Source organism: Peromyscus eremicus, chromosome 22 (assembly GCF_949786415.1).
Source record: "Peromyscus eremicus chromosome 22, PerEre_H2_v1, whole genome shotgun sequence".
NCBI lineage: Eukaryota > Metazoa > Chordata > Mammalia > Rodentia > Cricetidae > Peromyscus > Peromyscus eremicus.
In genome coordinates, this window is record NC_081437.1 from 8,062,020 (window position 1) to 8,085,608 (window position 23,589).

Consider the following 23,589-nt stretch of genomic DNA (forward strand, 5'->3'; position numbering starts at 1 on the left):
GGAGTCTGCTGAGTGGTGTGACTTCACTGCCACTTGGAGGGTTAAAAATGCCTTCCAGAAGGCCACAGGGACAGCCTCACTTGTAGGGCAGGGACAAGGCCTGCCTGCATTGGGATTTGGTTTCTTGTACAAACACTCATACCAGTGGGGGTAGCAGTGTTCTAGAAATCTACAAATGAGCCTGCTTGCTCGGGACAGAGGCCAGTCAATTAAAACATTTTTCTCCTTGTGGGCTCTGTGATGGTAGATAAGGCCTGCCATTGACTGGCATATACCCTCAGCATCCCAAAGCCTGTCAAGAATTATGGGCAGTCTACAGTTAGGACTGAGGACTCCAAATGGTTCAATTAGTCATTAGTCAGAGGTTCCTTCCACAGCCACAGCAAAGTTCCCCTGGCAAGGTTAGTTAGCCTGGAACCCAGCCAGCCATGTCCCTGTCCTCAGTGTACCTAGAACTCACAGGTGTGCTGGCTAGGTTCACACTGAGACTCCTGTGTGGATATACGGACATGTTGCAGAGTGCCCTACAGTCCTCAGGCCAGAAGAAGGAGCCACAAGTCATTTGGGCCGTTCCTGGGAACTAGAGCTTGGGGTATTCCCAACAGGCTAAGAGGGCGATTCAGCCAGTAAGACCAGCCACTCACCTCATAACCCAAACAGGAACGACAGAGCTGAGACACGGCAAGAAGCCATCTGGGGTGGCTTACCAGATGAAATCTCGGCAGGACAACTGCTTCTGCTTCAGGTGGGTTTGTCTAAGCTACGTCACTGCAAGTGGCCATGCCAACCTCAGTGACTTGCTTTGTAAGGAAGAGTAACCCCAATGCCTTCTAGAACCCAACGGTCCCTCAGAAGCCCGATGCAGATGTTCATATGGGAACTTGGCCCCATTGGCTCTCCTCACTGTATCCAAGTACATTGATTTCTATTCCAGCTTCAAAGACCTCCGAGAATATGCCAGAAAGTCTGCTTCTTCTTATTCTTTAAGATGCATAGTAAAATTCATTTTTTATCAGAATCTAACTCCTGTGAAACACTTAAACCTCAGACCCTTATGCCAGCTGCTTTATTAAGGAAACCTTTACCGTTATTGTCAAATTCTTCAAGGCTGATGATGTCAGCTTCACACTGGGATGAGACTCAAGGAAAGCAATACTCTTTCCTTGCTGAGCTCTGTCTTTTAAACTTTAAAATCAGAGTTCTAAAAAAAGATGGTAAAATTACTACAGATGGGGCGCCTAAGACTAATAATATACAGCACACTTGGACTTTTATTAGAGGAATTTCTCCTTTGTTTCAAATTGAAATACAATGCTTCTGTCTCAAAGAACATTACTTCATTTATTATTTGCTTTCATGGGAAAAATCTCTCTCCTCTCTCCCTCTTCTCTTTCCTTTCCTTCCTCTCTCTCCTTCCCCCCCCCCCCCCATCTCCCTCTGGTCACACTGTGTAGCTCTCCATGACCTGGAACTGCTAATGTAGACCAGGCTGGTCTGGAGTTCATAGATTCCTCTGGTCACACTGTGTAGCTCTCCATGACCTGGAACTGCTAATGTAGACCAGGCTCGTCCAGAGTTCATAGATTCCTCTGGTCACACTGTGTAGCTCTCCATGACCTGGAACTGCTAATGTAGACCAGGCTGGTCCAGAGTTCATAGATCCCCCTGTTTCTGCTTCTCGAGTGCTGGGATCAAAGCCGTGCACCACCATGCCCAGAAGAAAACCTCTTTCATTCACATCAGCACTTTTGATTGAGGTTTATCATCTCCCATCCCACGCCTAATCCTTCTCACCACAGAGAAGCTATAATAAGATTTCGGATGGAGGAACTTACCAGATGAAATCTCGGCAGTGGGAGCAGTAGGTGGGCTGCCGAAGGTAGGTGGCCATGAACTTGTGGCCATTGACCTGGTGGACCCTGCGTCTGACGGCCCCTTGCCGCTTCCTTGGCCGCATACGCTCCCTGAACACTCGTTCTTCATTGTCTTTAGGTGCTGCAGAAAGACACAAGCAGAAAGGAGACCATGTGGGTTAGTGCACCTCAACACCGACCTTCAGGTAGGGGTGAGTTGGGTGGGAGGCAGAGGGGCTGAGGGTTCTGAGGCATTTCAGTGCTCGGCTAGAAGAAGTGAGCATCCTGGGGTGGGGTGGGGACAGATTCGTACATCTTCTCATGTCTGCTTGCATCCTCAGAATCCATCCCAATCCAGACCCTTTTCCCATCTGTCCCATTCCTTGATGCCCTCTTTGCTCAACCTACACATTTTGAGGATCAAGGGGGTCAAAGTGTTTCACGTTCAAATCTTAGCAAACTTTCAGGTGGTTGTGAACTTGGACAGATAAGAGTCAGATCTATTGCCACGGGTCTCTGCAGGCACCTCTTTCAATAAATGGGGGCCACACCGCTGAGCACAAGGGGTGGATGGAAGGTTGGTGCTGGGAAGCCCTAGTCACTGCCTGGCTCTGAGTCATAGCTGTCTAATAAACCTAACTTCTTCCTTCTCCCTCATCCTCAGATGAGACCAGTCGCCCCTTCTCAAAGGTCAAAAGGAGGAGTAACGCTGTGAAAGCAGAGGGCTTCTCCAAAGCTCGGGAGCACCAACAGAAGAGCATCTAGTTGGGCCACTGTAGACAGAGGAGGGAAATGATCATCCTGGAGAACAACACCCCGGTGTGCTGAGGGAGCTGCAGCACCCAGGCGGCCCTGGCTGCTGCTTACTGGGAGCTGGTTTTAAGACTCCCAGGCTGCAGAACTAACACATCCCTAGATGATGAAGATGGAGGTCTGCCTGTCACACTTCTACCTCTTGCTCTTCAGCTTCCCTGGGATTCCTTGCTAACTAGTGACTATTGTTTCAAAATGTCCCCGATGACACCAACTCCCTCCTGAGTATAGAGAGACTGTCATTTCCCACCCTGCTACATGCAGGGTCCTTAGCCCACTGACCAAATCTCACAGCAACAACCCTGGTGACTTAACACAGAGATCTCTGTGCACATGTGCATGCATGAGCATGTACACACATGTGCATGCATAGTCACAGTGTACATGTGGAGATCGGAGGGTAACTTTTAGGAGTTGGTTCTCTCCTTCCACCACACGGGGCCTGGGGATAGAACTCTTGGCATCAGGCTCCTTTACTCATGGAGGCATCTCACTAGCCATGAGCATCCCTTTTATAAGAAGAAAGTAAATAACTAAAAATCCAATCTATGTGGCAGGAATTACTTGTTACAAACCTGATCTACATAACCTAACCCCAATCCTGCATCACAGGATGGAGACTATTTCTGCTAAAACAAAACAAGCAACAACAAAACAAACAAAACCCACAACTCTTCACTTTCATAAAACTGACCACAGAATATACTAAAGTCATAAATCAGCTCATAATACATTTAAGATGCAATCAGATTTGCAAGTCTACCAGTTGTTTGCATCCAGGAGAACGCGGTTTTTCAGTTAAAATGGTGAGAAGTCCAATCTCATTTTCTCAAAGAAACTCTCCTAACTGTGACAGACTATCCCTGTGAGCTTTACTACTCAGCTTCCGGCAGAGATGATCGGTAGTTCAACCAAATGTCCCAAACTGTGTTTGCTCTGATTTAGAGGGGGCAATATGGCAACCAACGAAGTCAATTGTGTTTATTTTCAGATACCCCCTGGGAGGGGTCATGGGTCCTGAAAGGATGTTATAGTCATGCAGGTTAAGTGGAAGGGAAGTGTTTCTGCAGGTCAGGATGACAGCCAAGAGTCACCCCTGAACACTAGGGTCTGTCTGAATGGAACTTGCTCAAATATTTCTATTACTTCAGCCTCTGAGCATATCTGCCTTGCCTTTTAAGCTAGGTTTTATGCCAATGTATGGGGAGATAACAGGCCTGGGAGGCTCATGCCTGTAATCCTACCTACCACCCAGGAGGCTGAGGCAAGAGATTGACATAAGTTCAAGGCCAGCCTGGGCTACAAAGTGAGACCCCGTTCAACTTGGAGTACCTGTAGAAATCAGAAAACTAGAAAGATGCCGTTGCAGATCGGGGACGTCCTCCGAGAGGAGGGACGGTAGAACATAGGCTATATTAAAGCAGAGGGGGCAAAGTGGGGGGAGAAGCTTAAGCTGAGAGTCAAGTGTGAGGGTGGGGGCGAGGGAAGAGGGTCCAAGAGTTAACCAGCATGAAGGATGTACAACAAAGCCATGTGAAAACCTACTATTTTGTAAGCCAATTAAAAAAGTTGATGCTGGGGGCGGGGGGCATGTGTTATGAATGGCTAGACAATGCTCCTCCTAAAACTACGGGTTATTAAACAAAAATTCCAGTATCAGAGAGTTTATGAGTTCAAGAGTTGTTGGTCAGGGAGGTCAGAGGCTGTGGCTTTTCTTCTTGGTTGCTCATGTGTTGATAGGACTCTCTGGCTGAAGACATTGTACACCTTCCTTGCAAGACATCAAGCTAGAGCCACGCTGGAGGCGTCCTCCTAGAACTGAGCTGATGGCTAACTTTTGTGTTGTCTGAAGTAGTAAGGAAATCCCCCCAAAACCTTAAAAAGAGAACTGCTGGATGACCCAGCACCCCCAGCTCTGGATCTACACCCCGGAGAACTGAAGTCAGGATTCTGAAGCGATGTCTGCTCTTCCGGGTTTGCTGTAGAACTGCCTACAATAGCCAAGACTCAGACTTGACCTACATGTCCACTGATTGAGCAACTGAAGAGTCATGTGGTAAATACACGAACATAGCTTGATCACGTCACACAGAGAAGGAAACACTGTCAGTGGCATGCTCAGCCTTAGATGGGACATCTGTATTACTCTCCCCTCAAAGCTCAGTGAGCCATTGCAGAAGAAGGGACAGAAAGACTACTGTAAGAGCCCGAGCTTGGGGATAACAAGGGACAACAGTGTCTTCTGGGCATGACAGAACTGTGGCACTCCAACTCAGGGCAGCTGTGATTGTTTGCATCAAAGCTGCACAAGATCAAGCCACTACATATTCTAGGGTGGAGAAGGAAGAGGGCAAAGAGCCCTTACTCCTAGCTTTAGATCTATGGACAGTTGATGGTTTCTGGGGGAGGGGTGCAGTTTTATTTGAGGGTGTGGACCTGGTAGGTTAACCATACTCCAGTGGATGGCCTCACATTCAGAAGTATGTGGACAGCATACATTGGACTTGATGAGCTATTAAAACAAAACAGAGAACACAAAGTTGGGGGTGTCGGTGAGAAGGGGGTAGATCTGGAAGGAGTTAAGGGGGAGGGGTGGGAGTGAATATGACCAAAATATATTATATGAAATTTCTAAGGAATTAATACAAATATAGAAAACATGAGGGAAAGCTTCTTAGCATTTGATCTGGGCAGCGATTTCTTGGATATGACACCAAAAAGCCAAAAAGAGAAAAAATAGACAATTGGGGCTATATGATACTAGAAAACCTCACAGAAAAAGAAACCATCAGCTGAATGAAAAGGTAACCTGCAGAACAGGGAAAAAAAATAACCACAAAATACAGACCTGATAAACTACGAATGTCCAAATTCTAGAAGGAACGCCTACAACTCAGTAGCAAAAGCCAAATAACTCAGTCTAAAACCAGGCAGGGGAACTGCACAAACAGTTCTCCAAAGAAGTCATACAACTGCCCAGTAGCTATACAAAATAAGAAGTCTATTATCACCAAATATCAGAGCCGTGCATGTTAAAACCACAGTTATATCAGATCTGCTTTAAGATGGTTACAAACAAACAAATTAAAAAATTCCAAATCAATAGTGTTGGCAAGGTCACAGAAGAAGAAAAGAAACTCTCTGCACTCCTGGTAGGGCTGTAAATTGGGGCAGCAACTACAGAAAACAGTAAGGAAATTCCTCCAGAACTTGAAAACAACTGCTGGCCGACCCAGTACCCCCAGCTCTGGATCTACGCCCCAGAGAACTGAAATCAGGATTTGGAAGCGATGTCTGCTCTCTCAAGGTTGATGTAAGCATTGTCTGCAATAGCCAAGACAAGATGCAACCTACATGTCCACTGATGATTGAGCAGCTATGGAGAAATGTGGTAAACCCATTAAGGCGGGTTTATAGGATCATGCAGAGAAGGAAACTCTGCCATTCGAGACAAAAGGCACAGAGGAGACCACGCTAAGCGAAACAAGACAATCACAGAACACATACTCCATGACACCACAAACACAGTAGTCAAACTTAGAGAAGCGGAGAGTAGAAATGGGGTTTTCCTGAGCCTGGAAGGAAGCCGAATCAGGGCGGTATTAGTGCTACCAAGGTTCAAGGCAGGTTAGGTTCTCGATGTCTGCTCAACAGTATGGTCCTCTTGTTCACAATATTGTATTATATACTGAAACACTTGCCAAGAGTGTGGATCTTATATTAAGGGTTATCACAAAAATAAATAAAAAATAAACTATAGCTCCCATGGTAGGGGTGGTGTATCACTTTTCTCTGAGAGAAACCTTCTATTTGGAAGGGAAGCCCATTGAGATGCAGGATGTTTAGCCAGATGTGTTTGCTCATTCACTTAGGAGGCTGAGGCAGGAGGATCTTTATGAGTTCAAGGCCAGCCTGGTCTATATAGCTACACAATGAACTTCTAACAAGCCAAGGCTACATAGTGAGATATTCTATATTCTCTCTCTCTTTCTCTTTCTCTCTCTCTCTCTCTCTCTCTCTCTCTCTCTCTCTCTCTCTCTCTCACACACACACACACACACACACACACACACACACACACACCCCATGCAGGATGTTCTAAGGGGAGGTGAAACATTCCATCCTGCAGGGAAGCTTGTTAAGGAAATAAACAATTCAAAAGCTTCAGAAAGTTCCTGAAACTGAGCAAATACACGAAGGTCATCCTTCCCCAAGCTTATGGAAGTGAGAGATGTCTTCATACCAGACCAGCTGCCTGAAAGGATTTTCAGACCAACTGAGCTGCCTGCAAAAGGCGCTCTCTAACTTCTCAGGCTGCCTGTAAGTTATGAAGTGAGTTTCAGGGTTCCAGTTTTTGTGAGCCATGACCTATGCTGTGGTGGGCTTTGGTGACGGAACTGTTTCTAAGTGATTTCTACTCTTGTAAGTAACCCGTCACCATACTTCATTAAGCACTCCTTACTTTGGTCTGTGGTTGGATCTCTATCTGGGGTGAATAGATGTTGTTTATGCCTCTCCAGGAAAAGTCTCATAAAACAGATGTATTTTGTATATGTGTGTCTGTATGTGTGTGATATATGTCAGGTATATAAGAGAAGTATACACATGCATTTGTATATACTATATTAATATTACATCTTACAGTGTACATAATTAATATAGTGGTGTACTATGATATACAGCACATATAATCCGCTGAACCATTTAGAAGTTGTAAACACAGCGATACTTCATTCCTAAATATGTCAGCCTTTATTTCCCAAGGGGAAAGAAAAGACATTTTCCCTTTTTTGTTTTTGTTTTTTGAGCCAGTGAGTCTGCTGTGAGACAGTGTCTCCAACACATTATAGGCAGCTGCACTCATGAAATCGTAGCAAGATGGTCAATCTAGTTATCTAAACAAGACCTGTACAACGACACCACCAGCTGACGTTCTAATACGGACAGGGGAAAAATCTCACAAGGCCTCACCCCTAGATGGAGAGCTGCCGTAATAATGGCTGCTATGTGATGGAGAATCAGTCTGCTCCAGGGACAAGCTCCTTGATAGGTGATCCAACCCCACAGGGTCGGCTCTAATACTATACACACATCCGGTGTGTGGTATTAATAATTGAAGAAGAAGAGTTTGCAGCCTTGAGAGGGAACATGAGAGGAGTCGGAGTGGGAAGGAGGAGGGCTGGAGAGGATGTTAATACAGAATTCCCGTGCGAAATTCTCAAAATGTAAACGTAAAACATTTGCAGGAGAAACCAAACACACACTTTTATTAGGAATTTTTAAAATGCAAAACAGAATGTTATTGCTATACCACAGATATATCATTTCATGCCTAATAAAGCAAACAACTTTATTTCAAAATGCTATTATTTGTTACCGGCAAGCTAGGAGGAAACTGATTTATTCATTTACAGCTAGGAATGGCAGATGACATACATTTTCAGAAAGCAATATTAGAATATACAAAAAACAGATCCACAAAGAGATTTGACCTGGCAGTTCCCTAGGAATTAGCTCTGAAGTAAATGAATACTAACAAAAGCTATCTAATCATGAACTACAGATGTCCCCTACCACACAGCTACATTGGTCAACAAGGAGAAATAACTGGATGATATTTTTTAAAAAATTGTTCTCTGGTACCCCTTCAGAGTTTTTTTTTCTATGCCTAAATCACCAAGTAATGCAATGGTTCCCTAGTGCTCGGTGGCCTCCCTGACGTGAACAGAAGAAAGGGACCTGGAGAGAGAGTAGGGGAGAGAACAAATTTGATATCCATCCATTTATCCATCCTTTGCTCCATCTACTCACTAACTCATAGGGAGGGTCTTGCTATGCAGCTCATGGCAGTTCTGGAATTTGCTCTGTAGTCCAGGGTGGCTTTGAATGCATGATCCTTCAGCCTTCACTTCCAGAGTAGATCACAGGTGTGCACTACTAAACCTGGCCACAAGAGGGCAAAGTCAAACAGGAAGTCGGCTTCCTTCTGTTAACAGTTCCATACCTGTTCAGTTACCAGCCAGAGTCACAGAGGAATTTCTGGTATCCAGAAAAAGTCAATATGCTCAGGAGTGACACACAAAATAAAAACATCCCCAGGCTTCTAGCCTGGGAAACTGACAAGTTACACAAGGTGTCCCTTAACACCTTTAGCTCTCTGGACAATGTTCACTGTTGTCTCTGGATACACTGTGCCATACTCAGCTGGTGTGACTGTCCCTAGAGGACACAGGCAGTTATCAGATGTCTCATTTATGACTATATATGCCACACAGCAGAAAGGTGTTGTAGAACAGAATTTAAAGGTGTGTTACTTTCGTTCATGTTGCATTTGTTTAACACTGTGAAGCTGTGTTACTGTGCTGCCTAAAACACCTGATGGTCTAATAAAGAGCTGATAGCAAGGCAGGAGAAAGGATAGGTAGGGCTGGCAGGCAGAATAAATAGAAGGAGAAATCTGGGAGGAGAGAAGTAGCTAGAGGAGGAGGAGGACATCAGGGGCCAGCCACCAGCTACACAGCCAGACACGGAGTAAGAAGGAAAGAAAAGGTATACAGGAATAGAGAAAGATAAAAGCTCCAAGGCCAAAGACAGTTGGGATAATTTGAAGTTAAGAAAAGCTTTCAAGAAACAAGCCAAGCTAAGGCTGGACATTTATAATTAAGAATAAACTTCTGTATGTGATTTATTTGGGAGTTGGGTGGCAGGCCCCCATAAGAGAAAAAAAAAAAACAAACAACAATAGAAAGGGTCCTCAAAAATTAGGGGAAAGCTAGCACTTAACAAGACTGTTTTGTGAAACTGTCTGTGGAAGTAGAGAACCAGACTGGTGTGATAAAACAAGAACCCACAAAAGGCACAAGCTGAGCTGTGGTGAGATCTGCTAGAACCCCAAACCTCAGTACATTCCAGGCTTGTTTTACATCCTCTAATTAGTCCATAAATTTCAAACTCCTGGAACCTTTTACACCAGCAAATAATATGTAGCCCCGACATGAAGAACCATCTATAAGAGGCTGCAAGCAGGTGATACCAAGAACTAAAAAAGGATTATGCACTGCGCAGCTATTACTCTGTGCAAATAAATTTACTTGGTTCCTTTTCCTTGGTGAGAGGGATGACCTTTCCTCCAAGATAAGACTTTAAGAATACTTGGAGACTCATGAAGAGGCAGTCATGCCACCAAACACTATACTGTTCTTTGTGGCAGGCGGGTCATTGAAGGAGTCACTTCTCCATTGTCCTCTCACTAACCAGCCACATCTCTTTCCACACAGAAGCAGACAGAACTGAATAGTGCCTCTCAGGTCAGGTCATGGCATCCTCAACATTGGTCTTCTAGAGATGTTTTTCACTTTATGAAACCCCAGCAGGAAATTCACTGTGTCAGGCTATGGATTCCAGGGTGCTTCCAGGCTGTGTGTGGGAGGGACTGCCCAATTCAAGGGTCGACTCTTGCCCGAATCAACAACACAGGGCACTGCTGTTATTGCTCACTACAGGATTATCCCTGAGGCACACAGGAGCCATTCTTCAAGCAAGTCTATTCCTGAGTTCTCTCCATTGGCTCCCCTCTTGCAGTATAACTAAAGTAGATTTCAGGGGATAGGCCAGATTCTTGTCTTTGCTGCAAACTTGAAATTTCTATACAAATCATGACTCTTTTTAGGTTTCCTTTTTTTTTACCTACCAAGAGAGGGAGACACCACCACCAGCTCAGACACTGGGCTGGAAGGAGCAGGGCTGTGATGCTTCATCTCATCAACCTCATTGGATCTGGAGTCACCTGGGAGACACATCTCTATATGTATCTGTGAGGGTATCTCCAGTGAGGTTTACCTGAGGGGGGATGACCCACCCTGAATCTAGATGATGCCATCCCATAGGCTGGGGTCCAAGATTAAATAAAAAGAACATGAGCTGAGCACAGGCATTCAGCTGATTCTTAAGTGTGGATGTGACGTAATCATCTCACGTTTCCAACTGCCATGCCTTCCCACCACCATGGCTGTTTCTCTTTTAAACTTTGAGCTCAACAAAACTTCACTAAGTTGTCCTTGTCAGATGTCAAGGAATGGGTACCAAGTCATGCTGGGGGCTGAGGAATGCCAGAGCTCATCCTCTAGAGGAGTTCATTTGTCTTTCTGTAGTTCCCTGGTTTGGGGTATATGGACTTGCTAGGCTAAAACAAAACTCCAACATCACTCTGATGAAAAAAAAATACAGAACAAAATGAAGCCCTGAAGCACGAGAGCAGTGGTCCCTCTTGTTTTCCATGAGGAAAACGGATGATGCTCTTTTCATGTGAACAAATGCTTCATGACAGAGAGTTTTAAATATTAAGTAAATATTTATGGGATGCCAAAGACTATGCCCTACATATTGTACTCACACAATACATTTAAAAAAAAAAAGCCTTCATGTTCAAAACAGGAAAGAGGAAGCAGTGGTTGATTTCTTGGGAGAGATAGCTCTGTGTCCTTCCAGTCACAGCATTCATCAGGAGGTCTGCAAGTGATGGCTGGGGACACTCTGCCTGTTTCACTGGGAGTGGAATCTAACCAGAAGAGCGAGCGCTGGTGGTGTTCCAAGAGCAGCGTCTCGGATTCAACCCAAACCCTTTTCTTCTTCCTTTCTGAATGACCTTTGCTATGTTCACAGCAGAGCTTAAGTTCCATCCAGCCATGGAAAGGGAGCTGTAGTTGGTGCATGCTCTCCATGGGGGTCAAACCCAATGCCTGAAGACACTGAACGTTGATGCAGCAAAAGGGACAGCAGGTGTAAACTGTTGGACAGTGGGGAAACGAGGCAGACGTACCCCAGCCCTACAGGCCTATGGTTGCTATGCGCATCGTGAACAGTGCCAAGTGCGGCAGAGAGAGAGAGAGAGAGAGAGAGAGAGAGAGAGCGAGCGATCACTCAAGCAGGACGTTGGTTTGCCCTCTGTCTGTACTCCTTCTTTTACCTGTTCAGTTGCAAGCCAGAGTCACAGTGGAACTTCTGGTATCCAAGAAAAGTCATTATCCTCAGGAAGGACACAAAGAATCAAAACATCCCCAGGCTCCCAGCCTGGGAAGTTGACCAAGTTGGACATCTGCCAAGGGAGGGGCCCCAGTCCCTGCTGTGCCAGTGAGGTCCAGGATGAGTCACAGGGAACTCATCCAAGGCTGCATACCTGAGCACTGTGGAGGTTTTACCACAGGGTCGGTTCCTGCCTGTTGCTCACGCTCATAAAATGTGGTGTTAAAACCCACCCGAGGGATGCAGTGCCAGAAGTCTTAGCTGGAGTCTACTTGTCCCCAGGGGTTAGTTGGCAGCTGTGGAAGAGACAACTTCCTTAGATGTGTCCCCTTCCTCAACTCCCAAGCCTTTCAGAGTCATGGGTACTACAACAGTTACTTATGGAGAAGCCCCCACCCCCCAGCGTGGCTAATGCCCGCCATTCCAAGGATCCAGTTGCAACATGCACAGTTCAGAGAAAGCTGAAGGAGAGTGAACTAAAACTCACTCCCTCTCACATCCAGGTAGACCCTTCTTACCCTCCTGTGGGTCCGCAGAGCTTTTTAAAAATTAAGTACTGGCCTCAACTCCCCAAACCACAAGGAATTAACTTTTTGGTTTTCCTTGAGTTACTTCTTTGCTGAGACAATTTTGAACTTCCACTAATTTTAAAATTTAAAAAAAAAAAAATCATAGTTGGGCATAATGGCATGTGAGCTGAGACAGGGGAATCACTGTGAGCTCTCAAGGCTAGCCTGAGATAAACAGTGACGTTGTCTTCCCTGAACTCCCACCCCATTCCCACCCCACCCCCAGTTAAAAAAAGAAAAGTGTGGCTTCTTCAAAATTGGTGTGGAGGCAGGGTTCCCAGGAAGCAGACAGGGTGGGGTTTATTGACCGACCTAAGAAGGAAGTGTAATCTTAGAAGCCAGAGGAATAAAGGAAGAAAATAAAACGTAATAGAAGAATGGTAAGATAAGGAGTTGGAGGAAGAGAAGAGGAGAGAGAAGGTAAGGTAACGGTTGAGCCACGGAGCAAGCCCGTGATGCCTCTGAGCAAATGTGCCCATGCCTTCCAGCAGAGCCTCGCACAGTGAACCCAGCTCAAGACTACACAGACACAGCCATGGTGGCACGCCAGGCTGGCAGACGACAGGGGAGTCATGAGGAGAGTCTGTTCCCTTCTGCAGGACAGCCAGCCCTCAGTCTTGAGGCTTTGAGGATTGAAGTTACTGTTTCTGTTACACATGACACACAGTGTCCTCTGCAGCTAACGTGCCAAGCTCAGATCAAATCCTATGACTGCAACATTGGACCTGCTGAGGGGTTGAAACAGCAGGAGCTCATGTGGGCAACACCCTTGGGTCCTTTCTAATCACCTGAGAAAACAAGGTGGCGACGCCGTGCCTCCCCCTCCACGCTGGAGCTGCCGTGGTCTCTGGCAAGCAGCCCAGTCAAGGATATGTTCGAAGAAACTTCTTTAGCTCCTTGCTGCCCGCCCAGAAGTGCAGGGTGACCCTCTTCCTCCTGCACCAAGAACCTTGGTGCCTTTAAAAACTCAAAATCTGTTTCCCTTATCTGTGGTCAAGGAGAACTCTGGTTAATTTCCACACAGAACTACTAAACTTGACATGTCTTGACCAGAAGTTCTAGGGGGATGATTCTCAATCTCTTCTTGCCTGTCAGGATACAAAATGGTTCTTTTCACTTTGGAAAGTATCTCCTAAAATCCAATAAGCAATCTTACTTCTGCACATTTATTCAAATAACACGGAAAGTTGCCTTCACCCCCAAGTCTATATGCAGATGTTTGCAGCAGCTCCATCTACAATCACTGAGAAAGGAAAGACCAACTATCCCTCACTGAAGGGCTGATGCACATTCATGCATTGGAATTCAACCCAGAAGCAGAAAGGGACAAATTAGGAGCAGATAGGAAAGTGTGGATGAATCGCCAATGCTAATGTGGGGAGTCAAAAGGTACACACACACTTCTGAGTCCTAGTCTGGAGAAAGTAAAGTTATGGCCATTGATAAGCCTACCAGGAGCTGATGGCGGGCAGAGGGTTTGACTATGAAACAGAAAAGACAAAAGGATAATTGGGTGGGGGGTGCTCAAAGTATTCCATGTTTTGACTGTAGCTTACATGACTGCACATGTTTGTCAAAACACAGAACTCATTTGCCAGAAAGGGTGAATTTCACCGTATGCCAATTAAACAGTCCATTTTGAAAGAAGGAAGAAAAGAGAAAACAAGGAAGGAAGGAGGGCCCCCTTCCATTTTCAGTCCTGTCTGTGTCGGGAGCTGCTCCTGATGGGAAGAGCTGCTGGGGGACGGTATAAAAGGAACATCCAAAGCATTGAAATAGACTGTCGCCGCTGCTGAGGACTCGGCTCAGCAGACTAGACTGTCCTCAGGAGCAGCAGGAGCTGGTCTACTTCCCTCCCTAACTGACTTTTCCTCCTGCAGTTCCTGCTCATCCCTCACTCACACATGTCTCCCTCAGTACCATCTTTGGAAGCCTTGGTGCTCCATGCCCCCTTCCAGTGTCTCATCACAGTGTGCTTCCTCCCTCTCTACACAGGGCTCGCTCTCTCTCTTCCCCATTTGAAATTGTTCCTATCCTTTAACAGATCTCTCTTGCATGAGAATTTTTCTCATCAGAGCGGACCACAGGGATTCTCTCTTCTTCATACTTGCATAGTGCCAGGAGTCTTTACTGTTCATTTTGACATTCACCCATTAAACATTTAATGAGCTACATCAAATGCTTGCTGTTCTTTGCTCAGAGAGACAGCTAGTTACTTCAGGAAAATAACTCTTCAGATTTCTTTTGCATCCTTTTCCCCCAGCCTCACCCCAATGCCCTCATTCATATCAGTAGTTCTAATCATCATTAATTGAATAAAACACCCAAGTATTGACAACAATAGGTAAGAGAACATTGCAATCTGTCTACTTATACCACAAAATTACTATGTATTTTTGCCTTCCATTCAATGTGATTAAAATGGCTTTTCACAAAATAAAAGCCATCCATGGTTCTAAGGAACTTAATAATCCACGAAGGACCCACAATGGCGCAGTAAGTGCATAAGCTTCCTGACATTCGACTGTTTCCAAGTGTAAGAGCTCTTTCATGTCACAGCACATGGAAATGTTACCACTCCCTGTTATTTTTTAATCCTACTCAAATTTTGTGCATTTCTTTTCTTTTCTACAAGTCTTGGTCACGTGTCTCGAGCTAATATTCACCCTTTATGGGTATTTCCTATTTCCGTGCATGCTTATGCTTAAACTAGAGAGGCCAGACTATTCAGTCTAATCCCGCAGAGCAGAGCTGCATGAGAGAGAAGTCATCTGAACTAACATCACTGTGTGCAGGCTCGTGCTACATCTCATTACATGTGTTTTGGTTATGTTCACAATAAAGACTAAATGGACAATTCAATATTGACAAAGCATTACTTGGCTGCAAGGGAATTATCTTTTCTTCAGAAATGTCTAACAGCATAGAAAGGCCTTTGGCCTCAGTACTGAGTTTCCAGTGTCGGGAAACCATTAGTTCAGGTCTGCCCTGCATGTACAGCACCCCCTCATCCCCCACCTCCCATCCCCCCACCCCGCTTTGGTAACATCATGGAGCTATGTCAGGAAATGAGTTGGAGAACTGTTTGTTTCTCAGCCCAGAACCACTGGAGATGCACAAACACTGTGTGCTCCATAACTCTTCTCATGTGGGAGAGGAGCACTGACAAGCGGTGGAAGGCTGAGATCATTGTCTCAATTGGTATTTTCACTCAAGACTCTCTAGTTAGAATGAAATGTGTGTCTCAACAGACAGAGGATATATGACAGACACCCACATATAACTGGAGAAGTCACACACACACACACACACACACACACACACACACACACACACACACCCCACATATATCCCACTAGGTCTCTGGTTCTGGAACTTGAGTATTGCAGGCCTATCAAAGCAGATGGGTGCTCCACCTCAGGGTTTCTGTTCAGCAGGTCTAGTTTAGAGTCTGAGAATCTGTAATCCCAACAAGCTCTTAGGACCTGTGGACAGGCCCAGAACTGAGCAGAGTTTAAGGGCCTCTGCCTTGGGTTGTCCATGGTCTCCTGGATAACTGGAATCATTGGAAATTTCCTTGCTAAAAAATGGGAAATCATCTCAGAGTCCCACAGTCAAGGTAGCTAAGGACATCTCCAGGGAGACGGCTTCCTGAGAATTTCAAGTAAAATGTCTCTAGGTGTTGCAAGGAATCCCTGAGGTCAGCTTCTTGCATCTGCTAAGGAGCTGAGCTCCAGGGTGAGCAGGTGACAAATAGAATGTAGCAAATGGTTGACTGAAAAACACACACAAAGGGGAAAACAGTGCCAGTGAACAGAACACCCAGATTCTACATCCGCCCCCAGAGCACCTGCTGTGTGCCAGGGATGCAGCCAACCACTGACGCCTCGCTTGGGCTTGCAGACGGCCAGAGGAGCACTAAACTTAGGCTAGGGCCTGGCCATCTCTGCTTTCACCTGGTTATCTGGTCTCCTTTACTTTCTTAAGCTTTGGGTCACACTCCTGCTCTGCTCTCCATGTAGACAAGTTAATCTCTTAAGGAGAGGCTGTCTAAAAGCAGCTGATACAAGGTGGCTTAGCCCTAAATATGCCTAACCTCTCTTCTCTTCTTCAAAGACTGAAGGCATCAACATAGGAGTCACTAAGATTCCCAGAACAGGAAGCCTTGTAGCCCTATCACTCCGCGATGAGACTACCCTCCTCAGATCTACTGAATGGAACCAATTGCCCCAAGATGGTAACTGAGCAACCTCTTTGAGCCAGAACGGTCCCCTTGTGGTGGGAGCCAGAAGGCCACCTCCAGTGATGATGATTGGAACTTGTAGAACCTCACAAAACCAGACGAGACAAGCTTCGAAGAGACCAGTTTGACCAACACTGCTTGACTATGCCCCTTTTCCTTTTACATTTGTGTGTGTGTGTGTGTGTGTGTGTGTGTGTGTGTGTGTGTGTGTGTGTAGGGGGGGTGGACAGAGGACAACCTCGGGTATTGGTCCTCGCCGCTACCTTGTTTGAGATGGCCTATTGGTCACTACGGTCATCTGTCAAGTTAGCTGTATAGGATTCTCCTATACTCTCTTCACCCACCCCGCTGTCGGAGAGCTGGGTTACAGATTACACGCCACTGTATCCAGCTGTGACTGGGCTCCGGGAACACACATTCAGACCTTCACGCTGCATGGAAAGCCCACCACACCCCTTGAGTCTTCTCCTCCACTCCAATTGTGCATAGGTCTTGCCCTTCCTTTTATTGCTTCATTGTTTAAACAGGAAGCTCTCGGCTGTACCCCCAAAACCTCCCCAGTGGGCCTGTACCACATGAATAATCCCCTTTCTTCGTTCACTAGTTTTCTTGCTTTTTTTCTTGGAGCAAATGGCTAGAACGGGCCTCTCAGAACTCTCTGAGGCCATCACCTCTCTATCAACACCAACTTATCGGTAACAAGTTGTATCTCTCCAACCTTGGGACACTGAGGCAAAGCCCTTGTTGGAGTTCTTTCTAGGTCTCGGTAGTGAGACACTTGGGAGCCATTCTCACCATAAAACAGTGACATTCCATTACTGCCTTGGGATGGAACTTCAGAGAGTTCCATCTCAGTGGTCCTGGAAACATCTTTGGTCCTCACACAGCATCTTAATACTTCCCCTGGGATTTAACTCAAGAACCAAACTGGAACTCATGGAGGGATTTCTGGGCTTCTTGGGCTCAAGGGACTCTGTGATGTCACTGCTTATATTCCTTGCCCTTCACCTAGGATAAGAAAGTATTTCATGGCAAGTACATTTATTTCATTCCAAGAGTCAAAAGTGATGTATAAAAACGATGTTTAGACATGCTTCCTTAAATGTAATAGGCAATCCCTGGGGTGGAGACAGGCACTGGGATTGGGTTAAAACTCTCCAGAGGACTCTAATGTACAGCCCTTGTTGAGGGGCCATTCCTGTCAGCAGAGATCAGGAGAGATATTTAGGGATAGAGGTATTGATCAAGCCAATACATCCTGGCCTAGCAACTGCCTGTTACACAGAGCAAATGTTATGGTTTAATGTTTTTCTCCTCCTCCTCCTCCTCCTCCCTTCCTTCCTTCCTTCCTTCCCCCTTCTTCTCCCTCTCCATTCCTCTCTCTTCCCCTCTCTCTTCCTATTCTTCTCCTTCCTTCTTCTCTTTCCTTCCTCTCTTTCCTCCTCCTCCTCCTCCTCCTCCTCCTCCTCCTCCTCCTCCTCCTCCTCCTCCAGGGGTATGGCTCAGTTGGAGATTCTAGGTAATATCTACAGTGTGGGAGTTAAGTATGTCCAACCTTTTGACATTGTGGTATGATGTTGTCATCTACAAAGTTCAAGAATCAAGCAACAGTTTTAAAATTTGCAAAAAAAAAAATCTCATAATGTTTTTTAAGTAAACCTACAATTTTGTGTTTGGTCTCATTTGTAGCTATTCTGGGGCATATATGGCTGGCAGGCCATGGGCTAGACACATCTGGTAGATATTCAGGTAGAGGGAGAGGGATGGGAAAAGGGAAGGAGAAAATAAGGGAAGAAAGAGAGCATGTGTTAGGGGGACATTTGATTGCACTGACACTCACTCTGAGACTGTTAATAAAGTTAAACCTTGAATCAAGGGGCGGAGTCCATGACTAGCTGACCGGAATTAGTCATAGAGATTTTGGAGGGCCTAGATAGAGAGCCACAGGAGGAAACAGGGAGGGGCTTGGAGAGATTCCCAACCTTTTGGATCTGGGAAAGTGGAGAGAGGGTCAGCTAGTTGTTTCTCTGCTGCTTTCTTACTCTATCAGGTTTGTACCCCAATATCTGACTTCTGAGATTCTATTAATAATAGAACAATATGGGCAAACGTTTCAAGCATGGTCTATTCAAATTCACTGAAGTGTCTGCACCTGGCCATGGCACTGACCAGATCCCTGTGTCGGTTCTAAGTGGGCCAATACTCTTACTTTGACCTCACCCTCCACAGTATAAAATGTTATGGGATGGTTCTGTGCTGTCCCGGTTGGTTCTGGGATTTGCCTGCTGTGTCCTGTCCAAATCACCAGTATGGGGCTGGAGAGACGGCTCGGCATGTTAGAGGACCTGAGTTCAGCACATAAAAGGCGGACATAGTGCTGTATACCTCTAACCCCAGAGCCAGGGGATGGGGAGACAAGTGGCTGGGAGCTTGCTGGCTAGCAAGCCTAGCCAAAATAGCAACCTGTAGGTTCGGTGAGGGACCATCTCAAACATGAAAGCAATAGGCAAGACACCCAAGTCAACCTCCAACTTTCACATGCATGCACACCCATAGGCAAGCATATCTGTACACACACACACACACCACCACCACCACCACCACCACCACCACCACCACCACCACCACCACCACCACCACCACCTGAATGTTAGATGCTCATTTGCATAGACCTTTTATATAAGGTTTATACCTAACAGTGAGGAAGAAGCTTCAGAGTTGGGACTCTCTTAAAAATCTAACTCAAATGCTGACATTTCAGAGCAGCTGGTTTAGGGCCAGTACAGAGCAGTCTGGGGAATGTCACCTCAAACAATGCTCAGGAAAGTCAGAAGAGCAAAGGGTTCGACTCTCTTGTTGGTGAAACAGGGAAAGACCGTCTCAGGCTGTAGCCTACAGTTTTCTTCGGCTTGCTGGGTTCCACCCAGCTGTTTTCTGAGCTCCATGCAAATAGAACATAGTTGTCTAATAGGATCTTGGTGTTTTGTGGCACAATATCAGTCACACCAAGCACTTTTTGGGTTTCTTTCTCTAAAAAGTTATGTTCCCAAAGAGCTGAGTGTCGATGGGCTTTCCGTCAATCACGCCTTCCTTTGAATGTACATTCAGTGCTATAGGAGGGTGTCCTGTGGTGTGTGCTTTCCAAGAGTGACTAAACGGTTGGGTAATGCTAATAATTATACCTTAATTCAACTATTTAGTAAACCTAAACTTTAACGTAGCAATTTCAGGGTAAAATAGGGGTTCTTTAGGTTGCTTTAATTTTTGAACTCTTACCAAGGGAGTCTGGGGCCCTCATAACACATTTCACAAGCAGTTCAAGCTCCTCCAGTGTGCTTGTTTTCAGCCAAGGAAGGGGGTGATTTGTTAGTTTCAGCTTTAGGGAGCTTTCTCGTGTGGAGGCAGTAAGAAAGAGAGAGAGAGAGTGGGAACAGCACAGTAGTGCTGTAACTTGCACACAGAGGTGAAGGCCAAGGTCAGCAGGGTGAGACCAAATGAACATTGTGAGCTGAGGACCCACGCCCCTCGCTCGCTCGCTCGCTCTGCACCCCTGGCTGAATTTCTTCCCTCCTCCCTCTAGACTTCATTTGGCTCATCTGGGTCTAAGAAATACCAGAGTAAGCAATTTCTAATCTCTTTTCCGCTCTTATGTCTAGCATTTTAGGATTATTTGGAGAGTCTGGATCATCTGAGGTTGTCAAACATTACAGTTCTAGGAATCGGTCTATCAGTGCATTGGTCCAGCTTGGCACAAACTCAGAGGCGGTACGGGAAAACTAAAATTCCTATGCACAACTGCATAGGCTGTGCACCTCACAAAGGCGACACTCACCTCCTACACAGAGCTCCACTGTCTAGATTAGGACCCCAGCTTTCTGAGTTTCTGCATGGCCTGGCCTGGCCCCAGTGAGAGGCACCAAAGCACAAATCAGTGATCAACCCTTAAAGGCGGCTCCATGTCCAAAGGCTTTCCTCTGGGCCCAGACAGCCTTGCAGCAGGTGTCAAGACCATGGGGCTATAACATCACTTAGTTTCAGTGAAGAAATCAAGGATAAAGTATCAGCTCAAAGATTTGCAAGAACAGGGACAGTATCTGGAAACACCAATTTTGGGATGTTATTTTCAGAACTACTGCCTAGAGCAACCTGTCCCTTCTGGGGCCTTGGGTTAAAGTTGACTATTACAGCAGTCCCTAGTCTCAGTCACTTATCAGAATCCCCTGGGAAGCTGGAGTGACCAGATGCCCGGGCCACATGCCAGTCTCACTGGGTGAGGCTTAACTCTGCTATTCTATTCAGCTCCCCAGAAAATCCATCGCAGGTAACATGGCTGCTTTTGAAAGACACAGGTTCAAAGCCACAGTCCGGACCCTAAAAATGTTAGAAGTGTAATTCACAGCCACAAAGCCAGGGATACACAACACAACAGGATCTGAAGCGATTCCACTTGAGGCTGCCAAGGCAGCTGTACAGGTTCCTGCTCTCAATGCTGTAAACAAATACCTCAAAGAAGTAATTTATGGAGGAAGGTTTTGGCTCACAATTTGAGAGGGTTGTAGTCCGTCATGGTGGGGAAGGCTCACTGTGTGGCAACGTGTGGCTGGCTCAGCAGAAAGCCAAGACAAAAGCTAGAATCGAGCCAGGCCATAACCCTCAATGCTCGCCTGTTAGCAACCTATGTCTTCCAGTTAGACCCCCACCTCCTAAGGCTTCTCCAGCTTCCCCAGCTACCACCACCAACTGGAGATGACAGGTTTAAACACTTGAGCCTCTGCAGAACAGGTCACATCCCAATGACAGCCGTGGTCAAGGGAATATGGCCTCAGGCAGAAAACCTCAGCCACATCTAGCCAACAAAGAAAGGCTGAAGACCGAGCCTGTGAGTTCAAACGCCACCGACATTTACTGAGAGGACCGGGTTCTCAGAAACTCTTGAGCGATGTCAATCCTCAGGCTTATCCACCAGCCACTGCTCCCAGTCCCCAAACACATCTTACCCCAAGTCAAGGGAAGCTTGAACAAAAGATCCTGGGCAGACCCAAGGTTGATCTGCATCCTACACGCCTCCCCCTCTCAACCATCCTTCTGCTCCACGTGTTGGAACTGGCTTGTTAAACACTTGGCCTGGGGCACCATCAAGCAAGAGATCTGGTGATTCCTGGGGAAACTGGAGCAGAGTCAAGAATAAACTCTGGCAATGACCTTGACAGCTGCTCTCCTCCGCCAGCCAGAGCGCCTCATGCAAATGTGATGTCTTTATCAACAATCCTCAAAATTAGAATGTGAGAAGCAGAAATAAATGAGCTCTCAGCAAGTGCAACTCAAAGTAGTCTGCCAGCAATTTTGAGATCCGCTCTTCATACTCAAATAACGCGCAGCCAATGCACTTGCCCAAAGACCAGACGTTGGCTGGTATCCGCCGTGGAACAATAACTGAATGCCCTGTCTGTCACTCACTGACCTTCCCTTTTTACTTCTAATTTTAAAGTTAAGCATTCATTTTTGGTTAATATACTAATTCTACTAGAGGGGTGGGGGGATGAAGCTGCAAACGGTTGCAGTCTCTGGTCAAATTCATTCTTATAAACCAGGCCTGGTGGCACGCACACCTGTCATCGAGCAGTTGGGCCTCAGCCAGCAGTGTTGAGAATTTGACATCATCCCGAGGTATACAGGGAGACTCAGCCTCAAACACAAAATAAATAGAAAAGTACCTGGTTAGGATTCCCCGCCTTCAGCCGGAGGCATATTCCCTAAGGATTTCTTACTTAAAAGTGTTTTATTTCATAAAACTCTGGAAGAGATTTCAAACAAACAAACAAACAAACAAAAACCCTGAATACATCTATAATCACTTTTTTAAAAGTCATTAAAATAAAATCACTGCATTTCCAATCCAAAATTCAATGGATTCCTTGCAGAGTTAGAAAAGCTCATTTTAAAACCCATAGAAATAAATGACAAAAACAAACAAACAAACAAACAAACAAAGAAACCCAAAAACTGTTGACAGAGAGGAATAATGGGAACTTGCTCCGCCAGGAGCACTCATTTCATAGCTAATGTAATTATAGCAGTGTGAATTGGCTCAAGGACCTTGACCAAGAAAAGGAATTATTAACAGGTCAGAAGGAGGCGGCTCCGTGGGGACAACTTGAACTGATCCTAACAGGAGCCCAGGTCCACAGGTTGTCACATCACAGGAAAATTCAAATCAAGTTTAAGAAGAGAACCATTATGACTTTTATTTTGGGGCTGGAGAGAGAGCTCAGTCTACATACTCTACCAGAGGACCCAGGTTCAGTTCCCAGCACCCACGTGGCAACTCACAACTGTCTGTAACTCTAGCTCCAAGGTATCTGACACCCTCCCACAGACACATATAGGCAAAATATCAATGAACATAAAGAAAAAAATAAATCATTAAAAAAAGGGACTTTCAAAATTAAGATGCTACTTAAAATAAACTAACACTCTCTAGTCAAGCATGTAGCAAATACTCTTACATTTCAGTAAAATAAAGGCTGGAGACAGAAAAACAAAAATAAACAGAGGATACGCACAGTTTCTTCTTGGGGAACATAAAGTTATTAGTGATCCTAACATGAACTTCCATCTTACTAGTAATCCAAAAAAACACAAATTCAAACTATGAGATGTCCTGTTATGCCCTCTCAGGGGGGCAGCAAAAACTGAATCACCCCCCTTCACCCCCACCACCACCCCCGTCTTTACTGAGTGTTGCAAAGGATATAAGCATCGTTTTGTAGACTGCTAGTGGGGCTATGGACCATCACCCCCTAGTTGAGGGCAATCTGGCAACAACTGTCTATGCTAACATTCATTCTCTACACATAAGCAGTTTCTAAGTACACATCTGCAGGGAATGGTATGCACTTAGACTCCGAACAGTAAAAAGCTTACTTAGAACAACTTAGGCATCCATCAACAAGTGAATGGATTAAAAATACATGCTAGTGTCCTAGAGGGGATATCGGATAGCAGCCAACACGAATGGACTAGCTTGATAGCACTACAGACAAATCTTTAAACACAAGGTTGCCTTTAACAGTCAAGTTTCCAAAGGATA

General features: G+C 45.7%; 1 protein-coding gene across 3 annotated transcripts in view; it reads right to left on the minus strand.

Annotated features, from left to right (window-relative positions):
* The window catches only part of Prkce (protein kinase C epsilon), a 512,360-nt gene that overhangs the window by 194,940 nt on the left and 293,831 nt on the right, over positions 1 to 23,589 (minus strand). For all 3 annotated transcript variants that reach the window (XM_059248231.1, XM_059248233.1, XM_059248232.1), the window contains exon 3: positions 1,836 to 1,995. In XM_059248231.1, the coding sequence (XP_059104214.1) occupies positions 1,836 to 1,995 (160 nt within the window). The remainder of the gene's footprint in view (positions 1 to 1,835; positions 1,996 to 23,589) is intronic.